At 42.1% G+C, this 21714-nt stretch overlaps 1 protein-coding gene across 1 annotated transcript in view; it reads left to right on the forward strand.

Annotated features, from left to right (window-relative positions):
• The first annotated feature begins 13198 nt into the window (after positions 1–13198).
• Positions 13199–21714, forward strand: part of p3h2 (prolyl 3-hydroxylase 2) — a 160142-nt gene continuing 151626 nt past the window's right edge. Inside the window, exon 1 of the mRNA XM_060834648.1 lies at positions 13199–13748. Coding sequence (XP_060690631.1) covers positions 13350–13748 — 399 coding nt within the window. The 5' untranslated portion in view covers positions 13199–13349. The remainder of the gene's footprint in view (positions 13749–21714) is intronic.

Raw genomic sequence — 21714 nt, forward strand, 5'->3', positions numbered from 1 at the left:
CTAGATAGATAAAATCCATTGGGTTTCCCTGATCTAACCTGCCTTTTACCTCTTCAAAGGATTCTAACAGATTTGTCAGGTACGACTTCCCATTACTAAATCATGCTGATTTGTTCTAATCTGACCCTACACTTCCAAAAATTTAGAAATCTCATCCTTAACGATGGATTCTAGGATTTTACCAACAACTGAGGTTAGGCTAATCGGCCTATAATTTTCCATCTTTTGCCTGGATTCCTTCTTGAACAAGAGGGTTGCAACAGCGATTTTCCAATCATCTAGGACCTTCCTTGACTCCAGTGACCTTTGAAAGATCACAACCAACACCTTCATTATTTCCTCAGCCACCTCCCTCAGAACTCTAGATGCACCCCATCAGGGCCAGGAGATTTATCAAATTTTAGACCTTTTAGCTTTTCTAGCACTTCCTCTTTCGTAATGGCTACCATACTCAACTCTGCCCCCTGACTCTCCTTAATTGTTTTGAGATATTACTCATGTTTTCCACTGTGAAGACTGACGCAAAGTACTTATTAAGTTCTTCAGCTATTTCCTTATCTCCCAGCACTAGCTTCTTGGATCAATTTGGAGTGGCCCAATTGTACTTTTGCCTCTCATTTGTTTTGTATGTATTGTATGTGTTCAAATTCACTGAGTCAAGAGAGAAATATACCAGAAAAAAAACCTTAAAGCATTGATGATTTGTACAAATGTGTGATATATGGATCATTGCCAAGGGATCTTTGAGATCCCATCTGATGGATGGCAGCTTTTTAACTGTCAGAGCGCGAATGATCCTGGCTAAACCGGTTCAGAGCATGCCAGGGTCCCTGTGCAGTCAAACTGTATCACAAGGGCCTCAGTCCAAACACTTTGTGCGCTTGTGAAGAGACACAAACAAAGCAGCATCACCAAGGAGTGTCCCCTATACAGAGAAAGTGGCAGGTTAATCACTGTAAACTGGGCAAATGAAGACATAGAATCATAGAGATGTATAGCAAGGAAACAGACCCTTCGGTCCAACCCGTCCATGCCGACCAGATATCCCAACCCAATCTAGTCCCACCTGTCAGCACCCGGCCCATATCCCTCCAAATCCTTCCTATTCATATACCCATCTAAATGCCTCTTAAATGTTGCAATTATACCAGCCTCACCCACATCCTCTGGCAGCTCATTCCATACATTTTCTGTGTGAAAAATTTGCCCCTTAGGTCTCTTTTATATCTTTCCCCTCTCACCCTAAACCTATGCCCTCTAGTTCTGGACTCCCCGACCTCAGGGAAAAGACTTTGCCTATTTATCCTATTTACAGATTAAATATAGTAAATTGTCCCAATTTGCTTTGTAGGAGCGGAGATTATACCACAATTGCCAGTGAATTCGAGGAGATATTACCACAGATAGTGAGAAACCAACCTGAAAGTTGGGTATTTGGGAGCATCTTAAGTGAGGTGAGACAGGTAGAGATGGGAGGAGGGAATTGTAGGGCATTTGGGGCCAAGGTTGCAGAAGACACAGCTGCCAATAGCAGAGTGAAGGAAATAAGGAGAAATATAAATTTATCAACTTTTGATGAGTGCATGTTCCAAATTTAACAGTCACCATTTTGGCCACTGGGGGCATGTCGGTTGCGTTTTGTTGACTTTTCGACGCCAATCGTTTAACACTTTGTACTGGCTGTTAGGATTGATTCTCTTCCCCTGAAGTTAATGTCAGTGTCTTCCCAAGCCTTGCTTGATTTCGGATTGATTCTGTGCACTGTCAGGTAAAGGATGACCATATCACCACAATGGGATGAAACAGGGGCAGGAGGTAATTTGAAGAACAAGTCAGCATCATGTAGCACTCTGTACTGTTACAGAGTGTGAGGGGCATCAGCCTTCCCATAGACGATGCTGGTACAGTTGATGCTGATACAGGCGATGCTGATACAGGTGATGCTGATACAGAGGAAGGTAAAGATGAAGAAGGAGAGACAATCCATTTGAGAATAAGATCCCAGGGCATTGTGGGATGCTGTCCAGTGCACCACTGAACTAGAAGATTTCTAATGTTTGGTGTAACAGTAAACTTGATTAAAATGAAAGTTTTGTGGACAATGCAAAGCACTATGGAAATCTGAAATAAAAACAGAAAATGCTCTATAAACTCAGCAAGTCGGACAACATCTGTGGAGAAAGAAACAGAGTTAGCAGTCCATGTCCTTCTTCAGAGCTGAGAGATGGTGGAAATGTGGTCGGAATGTTGTTGGAAGAGTCGGGTAGGAGGAAGAACAAAAGGGAAGGTGTGCAATAAGGTAGGAGTCAGGACAGGGTCCCTGGGATGGTGGAGACCAGAACTAGAGAGCATGGTTTAGGGTGAGAGGGGGAAGATATGAAAGGTACCTAAGGGGGCAACTTTTTGACACAGAAAGTAGTGCTTGCATGGAATGAGCTGCCAGAGGAGGTGGTGGAGGCTGGTACAATTATACCATTTAAAAGGCACCTGAATGAGTACATGAATATAAAGGGTTTTATGGGCCCAGTGCTGGCAAATGGGACTGGATTAATTTAGGATATCTGGTCGGCATGGATGAGTTGGACCGAAGGGTCTGTTTCCGTGCTGTTACATCTCCACACTTTACGACACTGTGTCATTTGACAAAAGGCAAAATGAGTGGGGGTTTCACCTGAAGTACCCTGTGACCAATACAGTGCCAACCCACCAATGGTGATCCCAACTCTAGAAAGCATCCCCCCCTCCTCTGCTACTAATTGCAGGTGCTCCCTCCTGGGTTGCTAAGAACACGACGTTGGCCTCAGAATCCCACATCCAGTGGAAACCCTCCTGGGGACCAGTGAAGAGAGATCAGCTCACCGGTTGGCCGACAACTTTAGGAAGTGGGATTTTCCTGTTGTGAATGTTGGGACCTGAGACAATTAACAACCAAAGTTCAGGTCAGCGCTCCCTGGTCAAGCAGAACTGGACAATGTGGAGCATGGAGGGGAAACACACCAACTCCACATAACATCTGTCCAATGTGAGGGTTCTTTGAAGGTTCAGGGGAAAGTTTCCAGTCAGCTTGTAGAGTGAGGGAACTTGGTGACTAAAGCGGGATTGTTTTCCTTAGAGCAAAGGAGATCAAGAGGAGATTTGAAACATGTAGACATGATTATGGCGTGATGATAATCAAGCCCCACTACTATATTCATGTCACAAAGCTGGTCCTTTTTTCTAAAACCTGTTCCTTTTCTCAAGGATACTGTGTCCTTGGTTTCTTCCAGAGGGGTTATAAAACAGTCCAGGCATTGAATCGGTTAAAGTGGTACAATGATGAAAAGGTATTGGAAGGCCCTTTTGTTTATACGTAAACAGATGAGACTTTAGGCCAAAGCTTTTATGTTTTAGAAGTGACCTGTATAATGAAAGGGAAGTGGTCACTCCTGAAAGCTAAATTCTTGCTGTCAGTCAGTTCAGCAGTGGGTTGTGTGGAAACAGAGTACTAGCCTCTCTCTCCTTCTGCCCCCCTCTAACTTTGACCTGTAAGCCTCTGTTACAGTTTTACTCTATGTTTAAGGGGTTTGTTTATTGGGACTATTGTGCATTTTTGGAACAACATAATTAAGTCTAGTTTGGATTGACTGAGTTCTGTGGGCATTCTATATTCCGTTCTTTGTGTTCCATTTCGTAATTTTGTGAATAAATTTTTGTCTGTTTTAAAACCTGGTAGCCAACCTAGCTAACTTAGTCCAGGTAATTTTCACTGTACACTTACTGAAACAAATTGCTAAGTTACAGTCCGGGCTGCCTACTTAAGAATGTTTTGAGCAGTCTGGCCTAGTACATAACAATGAGTTGTCACAAATTTATAAATGATTAATTCAAGATGGCTAATTAGCTTGATTTTTACTGCTATCCTGGACAAAACAAACTCACACCAGATTTATCAATAAACAAGAAAGCTTATTTATTTTTAAAAATATATCCGTTAGCAAATAGAAAATGGATTATTAATTTCTACAGTGCAAATTTAAACTAGGTCCCCTTTTAAATCCAAACATGGACATGCATTCAGAAAAAAAACAAGTGGATGGACAGTTCTGCAGAAATATCATAGAATGGAAACATCAGCATGAAGAAACAAATTCTGTCAGTCAAGAGCCCCAAAGACAATGGTGGAATGAGGTGACTTTCACATGGTTGTTTTAGTTTTTGATGGTAATATGATGATGTTTTTGTCACAAAACAGACCTTCAGTTCAGTAGCAGGTCAGTTGGACCTGGCTGTTTGCTTGATTTGGAAGCTCTTCTTTTCAGAGCCTGTGAGTGCTCTTTTCCACCCACAGAGGGACAGAGAGAGCCCGGTCTTCACTTCAGTTCTGAAGAAGGGTCATCTAGACTCGAAACATTGGCTTCTTCTCTCTCCACAGATGCTGCCTGACCTGCTGTGATTTCCAGCATTTCTTTGTTTTTAGCCTGGTCTTCATTTGTTTTTTCTGAGGTCTGACAGCAATAGCTTTGTCTCAGTTTTGTGCCAAACTATAACTTAACTATCTGAAAGTTGTCGCTGGGTTGTTCATTTTCAACCCAAAGGCAATTGATGCCTGCTTGTCTTGTAGAAGTATCAAATTCAGTTTAATTTACCAATAAGTGAACAGCACACAGTTCCACTTTCCAACCTCAAGTTGCAGGAAAGAAAATAGCTGGTTCACGCTCTGTAACTCAGAAGTGTCCAATTTTCCAAATTGGAAATTTGATGTTGCATTTTTCCTAGTTTACCTTCAAAGGAAGTATACACAGTCATTAAATGCCTCCACCCTTAGAGTGATAAAATGCCATTTCCAAATGTGTTTCATAACAGGGTAAATATGACATACTTAAAAAAATAAGGTTGAATTAACAAGCTGTATTGAAATAATCTTGCATTTCAAGGTATTAAAGTATTGACAAAGGATTACGATCAGTATATATTAGTGTTATATTGTGGTCATGACGGACATAATCTTCAAAATGCTAAGAGCCAGCAACAATCCTAAAGTATCCTTTCCTGAGTAGCCCTTCTCTTACTAGTTCAATTTCTTAGAAAAGCACTTCAATGGCTTTTCTTTTCTCAGTTCCTATCTTGAAGTAACTTGCAGTTATCCAGATTGAATTCCATCTGCCATTCCTCAGTCCATTAACCCATTTGATCAAGATCCTTTTGTAATCTTAGAAAAGCTTCTTCACTATCTACTATGCCACCAATTTTGGTTTTGTCTGCAAACTTACTAATCATGCCATCCTGAATGTAATGATACAATAGAAATGTTCCATGCCTTTCCAATTGAGATTGTCTCTAAAGTAATTCTGCTATCTTCCTGAGAGTGTCCTCGCATAATTGGGTACAGCCATTGCTTCAGGAGTCAAGCATACAAATAACATCTCACTCTGCGGAGCAGTTTTTGAGAGATTAGTGCCTCTGTTCATTTGTTAGCTTGGGAGAGGACACTGTTGTTGGATCATCTTGGATGCTGGATTGGCAGAGTACTCAAAAGTGGTTGTACTGCTCCAATGCTTTGAAAGTATCTGCTGTAGATCACCCAAGTCTGTGAAGCCCACAGGAGGATTTGGACAATGAAAGTAAATGTACTATCATCAAGTTTGCAAAAATAGATGGAAATACAAGTAGTGAGGATGACCCAATGTCTGCAGTTTGAGCGAATGGGATAAAACTTGGCAGTTGGAATATAATGTGTGAAATATGAAGTTATATACTTTGGCAGGAAGATTAGAAGAGATGAATATTATTTATGAATATTATTTAAATTGGGTAAGATTGCTGAAAGGTACAGCACAGAAACATTTGGATGCCCATTCCACAATGTTCAGCAGATAATAGGGAAGGAAAGAGGAGTGTTCATAGAAGCCCTACAGAGCAGAGAGAGGCCACTTGGACAATCAAGTCTGCACTGACCCTCTGATGTGCAACCCACCCTATCCACACAACCCCACATTTACCATGTGTAATCCACCTAGCCTGCACAGCTTTTGACTGTGTGAGGAGGCTGGACCATCTGGCAAAAACCCACACTGACATGGGGAAAATATGCAAACTCCACACAGTCACCCAAGGCTGGAACTGAACCCAGATTCCTGGTACTGTGAGGCAGCAGTGCTAACCACTGTGCACTGTCCCCAGTTGTTCATCTTTATTTCAAAGGTAGTGAAACAAAAGGAGGGAGAACTTGCTAAAAGTATGCAGGCAAATTCAGATCACAGCTAGATGACTGTGAACAGTTTTGATTCCCTTATCAAAGGAAAGGTGTACTGGCATTGGCGGCAGACCAAAGAAGGTCCACTCAATTGATTCCGGGTATGAAGATATTTTCTTCTGAGGTGAGGTTGAGTAGGTTAAGCTTGTGCTCGTTGGACTATAGAAAAAAGAGAGAAGACCCTCCTGAAATATAAAAGATTCTTTGGGCGCTGGACAGACTAGATGTAGAGAGGATATTTCCCCTTGTGTGTGAGTCTAGGATCAGGGGACATAATCCCAGAATAAAGAGTCACACATTTAGATCAGGGGTGAGCAGGAATTTCTTCTCTCACAGGGTAGTGAATCTGTAGAATTCTTTACCACAGAGGTCGGTAGAGGCTGGGACAGGAAAGTGAAGTTGAGGAGTATCAGGTCAGCCATGATCTCACTGAATGGCTGAGCAAACTTGATAGGCTGAATAGCCAACCTTGGTCCTATATCTTATCTTATTGTCCTTCTAAGTATGAGGATACTCTCCTGTTCCAGTATTTCTGATTTGGCTAATCAGTTCATAGGATTTTGTTTCGTGAATTGTCCATCTCTCTTCGTGCCTCACTGTTACTGTCTCTACCATCCTTCCCTGCTCTCACCTCTCTCTCTCTATGATGATATTACTTTCGAATGTTCATATGATATAACCAATTCCACTTCCAGTTATCTGGGCATATTATACCAGATGCATCATTTTACTCAATCTCTTACATATGCAACTTGTAATCCTGCTTTCAAATGTTCACATTGTAAACATTATAACATTAACACTTTGTCTCCTGTTTGAAACTTTCAAGGTACTGAATGTTTGCCTGTGCATTCTCCACATTTCACTGCGAAGTCTTTAATACTATGTGCTGTGCTACTTTGAATGTGCCTATGAGTCTCTCTGGGAAAGATGGATGCGTAATCCAACATTAAGGACTTGTCTTTTTGCTTTGGAAATTTTCATGATCAAACTTAATGGAGCTCCATGTCATGATTATAGACTAATTCAAATGGACTAATCCCAGCAGATTCATTTGGGTAAAATAAAACAAAGATGCTGAAAATCTGAAACAAAAACAGACATTATTGGAGAAGCTCAGCAATTCTAGCAGCATCTGTGGAGTGTAAGCAGAGTTAAAATTTCAGTCCAGTGACCTTTCTTCAGATTCTCTGGTAGGTAATAGTAAGAAATCCATTCCTTTTTCCAAATCCTGTGAGTTTTTATGACTTTAATCATTGCATTGAGAGTCTGATAGGTAAATCTTTAAAGTTCCCTGTGTTTGCAGATGGTATGCAGTGGACTTCAACAGTATCATACCAAAATTACTTACTATGTGCTGCAAGAGTTTAGACATTGACTGAAACAAAAACACTAATTATTAACTAGCTATCCTATATGCTGAAATGTCTGAAAATGTGCAAAGATGATTCATACATTCACAATCTTACCTTGAATGGAATTAACCAGTAGGACCCACAATATTTTGGCAAATATAAACATTTGGCTGGGATTTAGGATAGGGGGATCCCTCTCCCATTGCCTGAAGAGCTTGTGGTGAGCACATCACTAATGATTCTGTCATTTAACAGAGATAGGATAACTGCCCCTTCAACCAGGAGACAGTCTCACCATAATGAAGCACCAGCCAATCCCACTGGGTTCTATTCCCAGCAGTGCCTTTAGCTGCAATTGGTAGAAAAGGGACCGCACTTGCATCCCAGGTTTGAGTCCAGGGGAGGTGTGCTGCAGTATTCTGGACAACAAAGGGGAGATGAGGCCCAGAGAGGTAGTGTGTAGGTGGAAAAGCCAGTGAAGGAAGTACTTAAAGGGGTCTAGAATTTGTGAGGGTGCCAGCTATGACAGGAAGCCATTAATGGAGATACCTCCACCTCCTTCATCCCTCCCTCCCTCCATCTTCTATGCCAGCTCAGGCCTGACCAGAATTACTTTCTCAGCTTCTGCCACAGGGTAGAAAGTTGAGGCTGGATGGGAAATGGTCCTTAAATGGTCAATTAAGGACTTCAAATTATGGTCAGAATGGGAGGGGAATGCTGGTGAAAATGTAATCTGAGAAACTCTGGGAGCCCATCTGGCTGATAATCTGCTGGCAGGAGAACGTCAAATCCTGCTCCGAAAGAAGCCCTGGTTCAGTGGAGACAGGAGGGCGGATCCATTTTCTGAAAGTGAGCATTAATGATGTGGGCATCATTGACATGTGTAGCATTTATCACCCACTGGTAGCTGCCCTGGGACAGTAAGCCTTACGCTGAATGACAGGGTGGCGGGTTTGAGACAATGGAATGGCCTTTTTAGAGAACAGTTCATTGACCATAATTGGTGCGAGATTGGAAATAGAGTCATAGAGATGTACAGCATGGAAACAGACCCTTCGGTTCAACCCATCCATGCCGACTAGATATCCCAACTTAATCTCGTCCCACCTGCCAGCAGTTGGCCCATATCCCTCCAAACCCTTCCTATTCATATACCCATCAAGATGCCTTTTAAATGTTGCAATTGTACCAGCCTTCACCACTTCCTCTGGCAGCTCATTCCATTCATGCCCCACCCCCTGCATGAAAATGTTGCCCCTTAGGTCCCTCTTATATCTTTCCCCTCTCACCCTAAATCTATGCCCTCTAGTTCTGGACTCCCAACCCCAGGGAAAAGACTTTGTCTATTTATCCTATCCATGCCCCTCATGATTTTATAAATCCCTATGTGGTCACCCCTCAGCCTTCGATGCTCCAAGGAAAACAACCCCAGCCTGTTCAGCCTCTCCCTATAGTTCAAATCTTTCAACCCTGGCAACATCCTTGTAAATCTTTTCTAAACTCTTTCACAACATCCTTCCAAAAAGGAAACCAGAATTGCAAGCAATATTCCAAAAGTGGCCTAACCAACATTCTGTATAGCCGTAACATGACCTCCCAACTCCTATACTCAATGCTCTGACCAATAAAGTAAAGTATACCAAACGCCTTCTTCACTATTCTATCTACCTGCGACGCCACCTTCAAGGAGCTATGAACCTGCTCTCCAAGGTTTCTTTGTCCAGCAACACTCCCTAGGACCTTATCATTAAGTGTCTCAATCCTGCTAAGATTTGCTTTCCCTTGCATATATCTAAATTAAACTCAATCGACCACTTCTCAGCCCATTGGCCCATCTGATCAAGATCCTGTTGTAATCAGAGGTAACCTTCTTTGCTGTCCACTACACCTCCAATTTTAGTGTCATCTGCAAACTTACTAACTATACCAATTGAAAAACTGGAGAAAACACAGAAGGAAACAAATTCCCAAAACTGTTCTCAGGTCTGAATAATTTAAAAACAAAATATCACATTACCCTATGGGACCATTCTTAAACTAATCTGTTGATACACATTGAGAAAAATGCCTCACCCACATTCAGAAATAGTTAAAGAAATAATATGGAGTATGCTAGGACAAGGAATGATTTAGTCAGTTCCTGTGGTGACACTGAGGAATGGTTATGGTTTCTAAACTAAATGATTTGATAAGTGTCTGTGTGGAGTTAAATTCTGCATCAGAATATGAGATTCACCAACGCTTCAGTGAATGAAACGACCAGTAACTAAAATGGACCATCCATATGAATACAGTGGCTATAAGAACAGATCAGAAGCTACAATTCCCGCAGGGAATAACTTGCCTTCATATTAGATTAGATTAGATAAGATTCCCTACAGTATGGAACTCTCCAAAGCCCATCCACCATCTAGAAGGCACAAATCAGGAATATGATAGAATACTTCCCACTTGTCTGGCTGAATGCAACTCCAGCAACTCTCAAAGAGCTCAAAACAATCCTGGCAAAGAAGTCTACTTAATTGACACCCTATCCATAAAGATCTACCCCCCACCTGCACTGACACACAGTGACAGCTGTGTACCATTTACAAGGTCCATTGCATTAATGTACGACACCCCTTCAGTAGCACCTTCCAAACTTGTGAGTGAGACTGACAATCTAGAGGGACAAGGGCAGCAGAAGGAACACCACCACCCATTAAGTTCCCTTCCAAGCCAGTCACTATTCTGATTTGAAACAATATCACTGTTCTTTCAGTGTTGCTGTGTTAAAATACTGTAACACCTTGCCTGACAACATCTGGGTGTATCTAGATCACAAGAACTGCAGTGGTACAAGCTCACTACCACTTTCTCCAGGGCAATTAGGGAAGATCAGAGGAATTTTTGTAGTGGAACATAGAACACAACAGGCCCTTCAGCCCTTGATGTTGCACCGACCTGTGGAACCAATCTAAATCAAGATTAGAGTGGTGCTGGTAAAGCACAGCAGGTCAGGCAGCATATGAGGAGCAGGAAAATCGACGTTTCAGGCAAAAGCCATTCATCAGAAAACCAATCTGAAGCCCATCTAACCTACACTATTCCATTCTTGTCCATATGATCATTTAAATGCCCTTAATGTTGGCGAGTCTACTACTGTTGCAGGCAGGGCATTCCATACCCCTACTACTCTCTGAATAAAGCAACTACCTCTGACATGTGTTCTATATCTTTCATCCCTCAATTTAAAGCTATATCCCCCCATGCTAACCATCAACATTTGAGGAAAAAGGCTCTCACTGTCCACCCTATCTAACCCTTGAAGTATATGTCTCAATTAAGTCACCTCTCAACCTTCTTCTCTCTAACGAAAACAGCCTCAAGTCACTCAGCCTTTCCCCATAAGATCTTCCCTCCATACCAGGCATCATCCTAGTAAATCTCCTCTGCACCCTTTCCAAAGCTTCCACATTCTTCTTATAATGCGGTGACCAGATTTTGTAAGCAATACTCCAAGTTTTGTACAGCTGCAGCATGACCTCATGGTTCCGAAACTCAATCCCTCTACTAATAAAAGCTAACACACCCTATGCCTTCTTAACAACCCTATCAACCTGGGTGGCAACTTTCAGAGATCTGTGTACATGGACACTGAGATCTCTCTGCTCATCTACACTACCAAGAATCTTACCATTAGGCCAGTACTCTGCATTCTTGTTACTCCTTCCAAAGGAGTTCCTTAGGGCTTGGCATTGGGAATCACTTTTCCTGATTTAGATCTTGATATGCTGGAGAAAATTTTGAAGTTTGCAAATGAGATAGAACTTAGTAGAATTGTAAACTGTGAAAAGACAAAAGAAAATTGACATGCTGGTGGAGAGGGCACAGCAGTGACAATGCAGAGAAGTATGAAATTATATGTTTTTCTCAGAAGAATATGGACAGACAATACAAAATAAGGGCTACGATTCTAAAGTGTGTACAGGAGCAAATGGATCTGGGTATATATGTGCACAGATCTTTGTAGTTGGCAGAAGTGGAGAGAGCAGTTAATAAAATATATAACATCCTTGGTTTTATTAGTAGGGGAACAGAATAGAAGGGCAAGGGGATGATGCTGAGCTTGTATCAAACACTTATCAGACCTCAGCTGGAGTTTTAGGTGTCACATTAGGGGAAGAATGTGAATGCATTTGGGAAAATGCAGAAGAGGTCTACCAAAATGGTTCTGGGGATGCAAAACTTCAGTTATAAGGATATATTGGAAAGGCTAGGACTGCTATCCTTTTGAAAGGATAAGACGAAGAAGAAATTTGAGAGAGGTTTGGATAGAGGATAGAGTAGATAGTGTGGAAACAGGCCCTTCAGCCCAACAAGTCCACATTGACCCTCCAGAGAGTAACCCACCCACACCCATTCCCCATACCTATTACTCTACATTTACCCCTGACTAATGCATCTAACCTACACATCCCTAAACACTGTGGGCAATTTAGCATGACTAATTCACCTAATCTGCACATCTTTGGATTGTGGGACAAAACCAGAACACCTAGAGGGAACCTATTCAGACACAGGGAGAATGTGCAAACTCCACACAGACACTCACTTAAGGCTGGAATTGAACCTGGGTCCCTAGCACTATGAGGCAGCAGTGCTAACCACTGAGCCACTCATAGGCTAAACTGCTTTGCTTACAAAAGGATGAAAAATTAGAGAAAATAAATTAATCTGATTGCAAAATAGTAAACGCGATGTGTAGTGGTTTATGTCTGGAATGTACTACCCGGAAATGTGTGGAGGCAGGTTTAATTTAGGCATTTAATAGGCATTTGGATGATAATGTACACCAATATGGCAGGGGCAGGGGCAGGGGGTATGGTTCCACAATTAATGGACCATCCCTGTCCAACTGCCTGAAAAAGTCTCAGTAGCTACTTATTGCTGAAAAACTGAAATGATGCAAATCAATGTCTAGACCATAATTCTCGATCAGGTTGTACAAAAAATCTTAAAATTAAACAGATTGATGTCTGATGTTGAGTCATAGAGTTTTACAGTATGGAAAGAGGCCCTTTGGCCCATCATGTCTGTGTTAGTTATCAAACGTTCATATGTTCTGATCCCATGTTTTGACACGTGTTCATCTAACCTCATTCCCTTGAGGTTTCCTGCCTCTAACACCCTTTTGGCCTGAGTTCCAGATACCCACAACATTCTGGGTGAAATCTCTTTCACTCAAATCCTCTCTAAACTCCTGTTCCTTATATTGAAAGAAATTGCAGATAAAACCCTCAATCAGCCTTCAGCCAAAAAAAATCTGATTTACTTAATCGGATTTTGACAATTCTCTATAGCTTAGCCCTAAGTCTGCACCCCTGGCTCATCTGGGTTTATTTCTTACTGCTTCGCCCTTATTGTTCGTCTCTTATTCACTTACATAAAATTGTTTAAATCTTCTCTGGGAGTGTCCCACTTGTCTCTCCCTCTGCCCATCAATTTAATATTTCCTCTTCTCCCCCTCTGCTTGGTTCGTTTCTCTGACAAATCTTTTGATTACTGATTTGGAGATTGATTTCTTTTGTTAGAATCTGACATTCCTGCATCTAGTTGGCAGGGATTACTGCCTGAGCAGCTAACATCTGGAAATGATTAATCGGCCTGAATTGCATCTATTTCTCGGAGTTGATTTGGTTTGGGCTCAGTGGTGTATTTAACAAGCTGCACAGAATCAGAAGCAGTTTTGGAGTGAATGAGTGTAGGGGGGTAAAGAAACAATGATGAGAACATTTCTGATTATGCTTTCCCTCTGCAGTATGCAGTGTGAGGATATGCTGAAGCCCTTTGACTTGCTGTATGAGGAGGGAATCCAGGCGTATTACAGAAATGACTGGGAAGGTGTTGTTCACTACATGGAAGAGGCTACTCGCAGCTATGCTCAGCACAAGAGTATTAAAGTCCAGTGCCGGCTGCAGTGTGAGAAGCAGCATGAATTCCAGGAAGCAGCCGAGCCCAATCTAATATTCTTTGCAGTTATCTTGAGAAGAGCTCATTGTATCCAGGAGTGTGAGTCACGGCGAATGGGTCCACCTTCTATGTACAGGGTCAGTGAGGAGGTTGCACGTGAGTTCCAGAAACGGATCGTCTATAACTACTTACAGTTGGCCTATTACAAGGTACTGGTAACGCAGGGGACTGAACAAACCATTGATGTTGAACTGTGCAGGGAAGGATGGAGAGTGAAACTTTTCTGTTGGATTTGCTCTTTCCCACAGGGTTAGAAGCTTGACTTGGCTGAACTCTTGTCCTGTATTTTATCTCCTTCAGCTTCCTCCCAAGTGTCTATGTTTGAAGCAGTTTTATTTTTTCTGTTTCCACTTTTAGCCTGTCTGTAATTATAGGAAGCCTAGAGTGTGTGAGACTGTCACAGTCTGTGTCTGGGCTAACAGTCCTTGTCACTGAGCTTCATTTCCCACAGTTGAGTTTTTGCCTCTGCCCTCACTTGGCAGAGTAGGGGTGGGGGGTTGACAAACTGGCTGGGGAGTGGATAACAGGGTACTAGAGTACCCTATTTGAGGGGTGTTGATGTTGAGGGTTGTTGTTGCCCAAGGGGTGAATGTTTGCCAGAGAAGTGGAGAAGAGTTTGTATGTTGGAGCAAATTACTGCAGATACTGGAATCTGTACTGAAAACAGCCAATGCTGGCAATCACAGTGGGTCAGACAGCATCCATGCAGAGACAGTAAGCTAATGTTTCAACTCTCTAGATGACACTTCAGCTCTGATGAACAATGTGGGGTGTGTGAATGTGGGGGTGGGGGAGTGCTGCATTTATGCTATAGTTTGGGTGGGGGTAGTGGGTGCAGGGTACTGGTGGAGAGGAGATGTTGATTCTCCATTAACACCCTACACCCACCCCCCCCCCGCCCAAAACTACAGCACAAATGATATCCATCCCATACTTCACCACTTCGCATCAACTCTGAAGAATTATCTAGACTTGAAACATTAGTTCTGTCTCCATGAATGCTGTCTGACCTGCTGTGAACTCCAGTGTTAGTTGTTTTTTTTTAGTCAAGGATTTGTATGTAGGCTGGTGCCCTGCATGAGCTCAGTTAACTCAGGATCTGAGCAGGATGTTCCTGATGTTGGAGCAGTCAGCTGCTGTGGGTGCTCTGTGGCAACTACCTGTTACTTGGGTAGCTCAGAGCTAATACTCTCCTCAGCAACACTGAAGGAGTAACCTGGAGCATGGACAAGGATTCACCAGAATTTCACATTTTGATGCATTACTAAACAATCTCACTGTGAACTTGTATGACTCCTGACCAGTTTGCTGTATTTAAACATGTAATCATGACAAAAGCTTGTATTGACATAGAGCATTGATATAATCCTATAAGATGGTTGATATAACTGTTGTCAAATAAAATTTGACCATGAGCCAAGTGTTGTTGGGAAAGGTGGTCTGAGATTGGTCAAACAGCTAACTTGAATTCTCCCTCTTTAAGGAGGGAGAGAGTGTGTGTGGGGTGGGGGTGTAAGTACCTAAACACTTCAGCTTTAGCAGCTGAAGAGACTTCTTAATGATGGAGTAATTTTAAAATTAGAGCAAGACACCAAAATAGGAGGAGTGCAGAGATCTGGTGGTGATGAGATTGAAGATGGTGAGGTGGGCAGAGATGATATAACAGATGGATGAGAATTTTAACATGGCAGCAGGGTCGAATTTGGGCATGTGCAGTTCTTGGTAGTATCTGCATTGGCAGGGTCCATCGAGGACTCAGTGGTGGGGGAGGAGGGGTTCAGTGGAGGTGAGATGGGGCTGAAGAGTAGGGACTTCTTTGTTTCAACGGCAGCAGTGCAGTGAAAGTAATTCATACCTGGCCACCAGGCCTATGGCCCATAATGATCCTTTGACAAAGGGACTGTAAAATTCAACACTTTATTTTTTTTTTTAACTTTGATTCTGTCTGATATTCTATGTTTGGTTTATTTTTCTGTCTTAAGATGTCACCAGAGAGTGGTGACACTCTATAATGTTTTTTTCTGTATTTTGCAACAAGATACTGATTGAAAATAAGTGAGTCAAATCAAAATCATGAGATTGGCTCCCAATTGAACAATGTTATTCAGCAAGCGCAGTGAGACTTGGTATAAAAATCCATAGATGGTTACAGCACAGAAAGAGGCCATTGACGTATCATGTTCGTACTCATCATCAACAATCTGAACATTATCCAGCTTTTGGCCCATTGCCCTGAAGCTTCTGAAAACACAAATGAATAGATAAATACTGCTTAACTGTCACAAGTGTCTGACTTGACCACCCTTTCATATAGTAAATTCCAGACTCTCTCTGCCCTGGGACATGGGACAAGAATAGGAAATTGGGATTAATGCATTTTTAGCAGTAGTTAAGATAGTGCAGACTCGATGTCTCCTGGTTATTGACACCTCTATTAATAGATAAGCTAGCTCAAGATATCCCTCTAATCTGAGTCTAATGCACTAGCTCTTCCAATGACAGGTTCTCCCTGACTCAAACTCAAAGGATCATGCCGTAAGGTCAAATGAAATAAGGATTGATAGGAAGGGTGAGGGGAGTAACAAATTTAAAAATATATATATGAATGCACGAAGCATTAGAAATAAGGTGGATGAGCTTGAGGCTCATTTGTAAATTTGGCAGTTGTGATGTTGTGGGGATAACTGAGACGTGGCTTCAAGTGGACAGGGCCTGGGAAATGAATATTCAAGGCTATATGTGCTATCGTAAGGACAAACTGACAGGCAGAGGGGGTGGGATGGCCCTGTTAGTAAGGAATGATATTCAATCCCTTGCATGGGGGGACCTAGAATCAAGATGTAGAGTCAATATGGATAGAGCTAAGAAATTCTAAGGGTAGAAAGACCCTAATGGGAGTTATCTACAGGCCCCCAAACACTACCCTGGATGTAGTCTGTAAGCCGAATAAGGAGCTGAAATTGGCCTGTCCACAAAGATTTCTACAAGTATGGGGGATTTCAACATGCAGGTAGACTGGGAGGATCAGGATGGTACTGGACCCCAAGAAAGGGAGTTTGTGGAGTGCCTCTGAGATGGATTCTTAGAACAGCTTGTGCTGGAGCCCACCAGGGAGAAAGCGATTTTCTGGATCTGGTATTGTGCAATGAACCGGATTTGATCAGGGACCTCTAAGTAAAGGAGCCATTAGGAGGTAGTGACCACAATACAATAAGCTTTAATCTGCAGTTTGAAAGGGAGAGGGTAGAATTGGAAGTGACAATATTTCAGTTGATAAGGGGAACTGTGGAGCTATGAGGGAGGAGCTGGCCAAAGTTCAATGGTGTAATACCCTAGCAGTGATGGTAGTGGAACAACAATGGCAGGTGTTTCTGGGCAGAATGCAGGATCAGTTCATTCCAAGAAGGAAGGAAGGAAGAAAGATCCTAAGAGGTGGCTGTGGCTGACAAGGGAAGTTAAGGACCGTATAAAGACAAAAGGGAAAAAGTATAACCGAGCAAAGATGAGTGAGAAGTCGGAGGGCTGGGAAGTTTTTTTTAAAAGAACAATGGAGGATAATTAAAAAGGAAATACACAAAGAAAAAACAAGGTACGAAGGTAAACTGGCCAAAAATATAAAGGCTTTTTTAGGTATGTGGAAAAAAAATGGTTAAGACTAAAATTGGGCCCTTGAAGACAGAGAAACAGGTGAATTTATTATGGGGAACAAAGTGGCAGAAGAGTTGAATTGGTACTTTGCTCATGTCTTCCCCAGTGAAGACAGATCTAATCTCCCAGATGTATTAGTGGCTGAAGGACCTGAACTGAAGAATTTATTTATATTAGGCAGGAAAGTGTGTGTGTGTTCCCCAGGACCTGATGGTCTGCATCCCAGGGTACTGAAGGATGTGGCTCTAGAAATTATGGATGCACTGGTGATCACTTTCCAATGTTTCATAGCTTCCGGATCAGTTCCTGCGGATTGGAGGGTGGCTAATCTTGTCCCTCCTTTCTTGAAAGTGGGAGAGAGAATACAGAATTATAGACCAGTTAGTCTGACCTCAGTGGTGGGAAAAATGCTGGAGTCAATTATAAAGGATGAAATTATGACCCATATGGATAGCAGTAACAGCATAGGTCAGAGTCTGTATGGATTTATGAAGGGGAAATCGTGCTTAACTAATCTTCTGGAATTTTTTGAGGATGTAACTCTGACGATGGACAAGGGAGATCCAGTGCATGTAGTATACCTGAACTTTCAGAAAGCTTTTGATAAAGTCCCACATAGGAGGTTAGTGAGCAAAATTAGGGCACATGGTATTAGGGGCAAAATACTAACATGGATTGAAAATTGGTTGGCTGACAGAAAACAGTAGTGATAAATGGCTCCCTTTTGGAATGGCAGGCAGTGACCAGTGGTGTGCTGCAGGGATCAGTGCAGGGACTGCAGCTTTTTACAATCTACATTAATGATCTAGATGAAGGTATTAAAAGTAATAGCAAATTTGCTGATGAGACCATGCTGGGTAGTGTGGTGAAAGGTTAGGAGAATACAGGCTGACCTGGACAGGCTAGGTGAGTGGACGGATGCACGGCAGATGTAGTTTAATGTGGATAAATGTGTGGTTATCCACTTTGGTGGCAAGAACAGGAAGGCAGATTACTACCTAAAATGGAGTCAAGTTAGGTAAAAGGGCAGTACAATGAGATCTAGGTGTTCTTGTGCATCAGTCAATGAAAACAAATGTGCAGGTACAGCAGGCAGTGAAGAAAGCTAATAGCATGCTGGCCTTCATAACAAGAGGAATTAAGTATAGAAGCAAAGAGGTCCTTCTGCAGTTGTACAAGGTCCTGGTGAGACCGTACCTGGAATATTGTGCACAGTTTTGGTCTCCAAATTTGAAGAAAGACATTCTGGATATTGACTGAGTGCAGCGTAGGTTCACGAGGTCAATTCCCGGAATGGCAGGACTATCTTGCGCTGAAAGATTGGAGCGACTGGGCTTGTATACCCTTGAGTTTAGAAGGCTGAGAGGGGATCAGATTGAGACATAATCTTATTAAAGGATTTGACACTCTGGAGACAGGAAGCACGTTTCTGCTGATGGGTGAGTGCCGAACCAGAGGACACAGTTTAAAAATAAGGGGTAGGCCACTTAGAACAGAGCTGAGGAGAAACTTCTTCACCCAGAGAGTGGGTGTATGGAATGATCTGCCCCAGAAGGCTGTGGAGGCTAAGTCTCTGGATACTTTCAAGATAGAGCTCTAAAGGATAGTGGAATCAAGGGTTATGGGGATAAGACAGGAACAGGATACTGATTGAGGATGATCACAATGAATGGTGAAGCTGGCTAGAAGGGCAGAATGGCCTACTCTTGCACCTATTGTCTATTGATTACCCCTCAGCTGTTCCTCCAAATGTAGGTTCTGCCTTGGGGCTGAGGCAGCATGTGATTGGAGTTTGAGGAAAATTGATTCTGGCTGTTCCGACAGTAACAGAAGGTCGAGGAACAGTTGTCCTGCCTGTTCTCGTGTCCACCACGTAGGATGCCTTCTGCTGTAACCTCGCCAGTACTTGAACCAGACCATTGATGGCCAGTACAATGTATTTGAAATTTCATGATGCTGATGGCATGAAGCTGAGCAAGAAAAAAATGGTCTCCCCGAAACCCAGAGTGGTGATGAGGCTTGAAACAGAATTGTGGGGCTTTGAGAGGCTAGCTATCATTTTTTAGATGCAAAATGTGTTAAAATGGGATCCAAGTCCATGAATGTCATGTTAACATTCAGGGATCCTTCTCTCCATTTTAGGGAATCGTATGGCATTATCTTTTGACCATCAAGCTATGATGGACTTAATGATGTTTAAAGCTGTAAGTGAGCACTATTGGGGAATATGGCTCATGTCATTTTGGTAGTATTAACTCAAAATGACTCTTGAACATGTTGAATCTTGGCTACGCTGAGTCGATCCAGATAAATCTGTTCAGCAGGAATAAGTACATGAACCCGGGAACCTCCACTTGTCTCAAGTCAAGGAAGACATTACTTGGACCTGACAGCTAATTGACTTCATAAACAGCAATGTGGTGGTGTATCGGGTGGCAATACCAAATGAGAAGGAAAATTATCAACTGCTCCAAAATGACTTTGGACCATTCTTTCCAAGTTTGCCTGTCTGTTCTGTTGAGACATGTACAGTGTCTTTTTTTTTTGTTACTGCAAAGTCAGTCAGCCTTGCAATATGGCACATTTGCGTGTACAGGAAGCTACATATATTAATATGCTGAGCCTTGTTTTGCAGACAAAAAGAACATGTACATTCACTGCACTGGTTTCAACTCCGCAAAATGGGTGGCAGCTATTCTCTGGTCCTTGACTCATTCCTCAGGCTTGCAATGTGAATCAACGTGTCCAGTTTAAAATTTTAAACAAGGCTTGGCAGTTAACTGACAGTCATCATTTGATTGGTGTATTCTCCATTGCAATGCCGCTATTAAAGTTCACTTCCCAAACAATTGGTAGGTTCTTGTCATGCAGCATAAAAATGTTGTTCCCGATTTTACTGAGTATTTCTTGCCGATTTATCCTGATAAGTGCAAAATGAAAATCTTGACTTTTCATATCAACAAATCTCCTGTATCCTACTTGATGATCCTACTGCATAGAACAATGCATTCCACATCCAACCAATTTTTTTTCCTTTAAGTTTACATCCACTGATTATTGCCCTTTCAACCATTGGAAGCAATTTTTCCTTAATTACTCCATTGTTTAAAATCATGAAATATTTCAATACTGTCCAATCTCTTCACTGCCTTCTCTCCTTCAAAAGGAACAATCCCAGCTTTCCAATGTATGACAAAGTTTTTGCTGACCAAAACTGAACCTCTTTTTTTTTTGTACTCGTTCTGAAATCGTCTTGTTGTTCTGAACATGAGCATGGTATTCTGGATCAGTGGTGCTGGAAGAGCAAAGCAGTTCAGGCAGCATCCAAAGTGCAGCAAAATTGACGTTTCGGGCAAAAGCCCTTCATCAGGAATAAAGGCAGTGAGCCTGAAGCGTGGAGAGAAGCCCATGGTATTCTAGTATGAGTATGAACTGCTTTGCCAGTCTCCACTTTCAAAGATTTATACAGAAGATGTCTATTTTTCCATTCCCTTTAAAATTGTACAGTTTAATCAAGCCTTGTTTCTTCTCCTCCTCCCTCCCACTAAAACATATTACCTGTTCTTTCCTGTTAAATTTCATCTACCATGTATCTGCACATTCCATGAGTCTGTCTTCTTGAAGCCTTACCACCATTATGTTCACATCTTACTGCAGTCTCCAATTTTGTTGTCTTAAGTTCCAGATTTGTCTCCCATATCCCCAAGTCTTAGTGTAAATTTAAAAATGATTCATCCTGGTATTGAAGCCTGAAAGCTGCAGTATTTTCCTCCATCCAATCTGAAAAAGCACCCATTTAACCTTTTTTATTTTCTATCCCTTAGCCAAATTTGTGTGGGCCTGTTAAGCTCCGAATTAGTGTGGATTAAAGTGTGCTGGTTTGCCTTGGTTGCTGAATACTTGGGACCTTCGTCCTCACCTATTCTATAGTAAATAGGTTGTAACACTTTGACTATTCACTAGATCCCAACACCTAGAGATCTGTCTTCAAGTTAAGAACCTGAAGTCTGTTTTATACTCATGTTGATACTGTCTTTTCTCATGAACTTCAACTTTTGTTACCAAGCATGAGACTGTCAACTTCTAAAGTTACAGATAATGTAACTGCACTGTCCACTTTTATCATCAAAACATTCAACCAAGTTAGTTGAACATTGTTTGGACTGAGTTGTGTGTTGTGCTGGAAAAGCACAGCAGGTCAGACAGCATCCAAGGAGCAGGAGAATTGGTGTTTCTGGCAAAAGACTTTCTTCAGGAATGAGGTTTGTGAGCTGAGGTGGGTGGAGAGATAAATGAGGGAGATTGGAGGGGGGAGGTGGGGTGTGGTGGGAGGGAAGGTATCTGAGTGTGATAGGTAGGTGGTGGTGGTAATGTGATAGGTGGGAAAGGAGGATGGAGTGGATAGGTGGGAAGGAAGGTGGACAGGTCTTGAGGGTGATGCTGAGTTGAAATGTTGGATGTACGGGC

The sequence above is a fragment of the Hemiscyllium ocellatum genome, chromosome 13 (assembly GCF_020745735.1).
Source record: "Hemiscyllium ocellatum isolate sHemOce1 chromosome 13, sHemOce1.pat.X.cur, whole genome shotgun sequence".
Lineage (NCBI taxonomy): Eukaryota > Metazoa > Chordata > Chondrichthyes > Orectolobiformes > Hemiscylliidae > Hemiscyllium > Hemiscyllium ocellatum.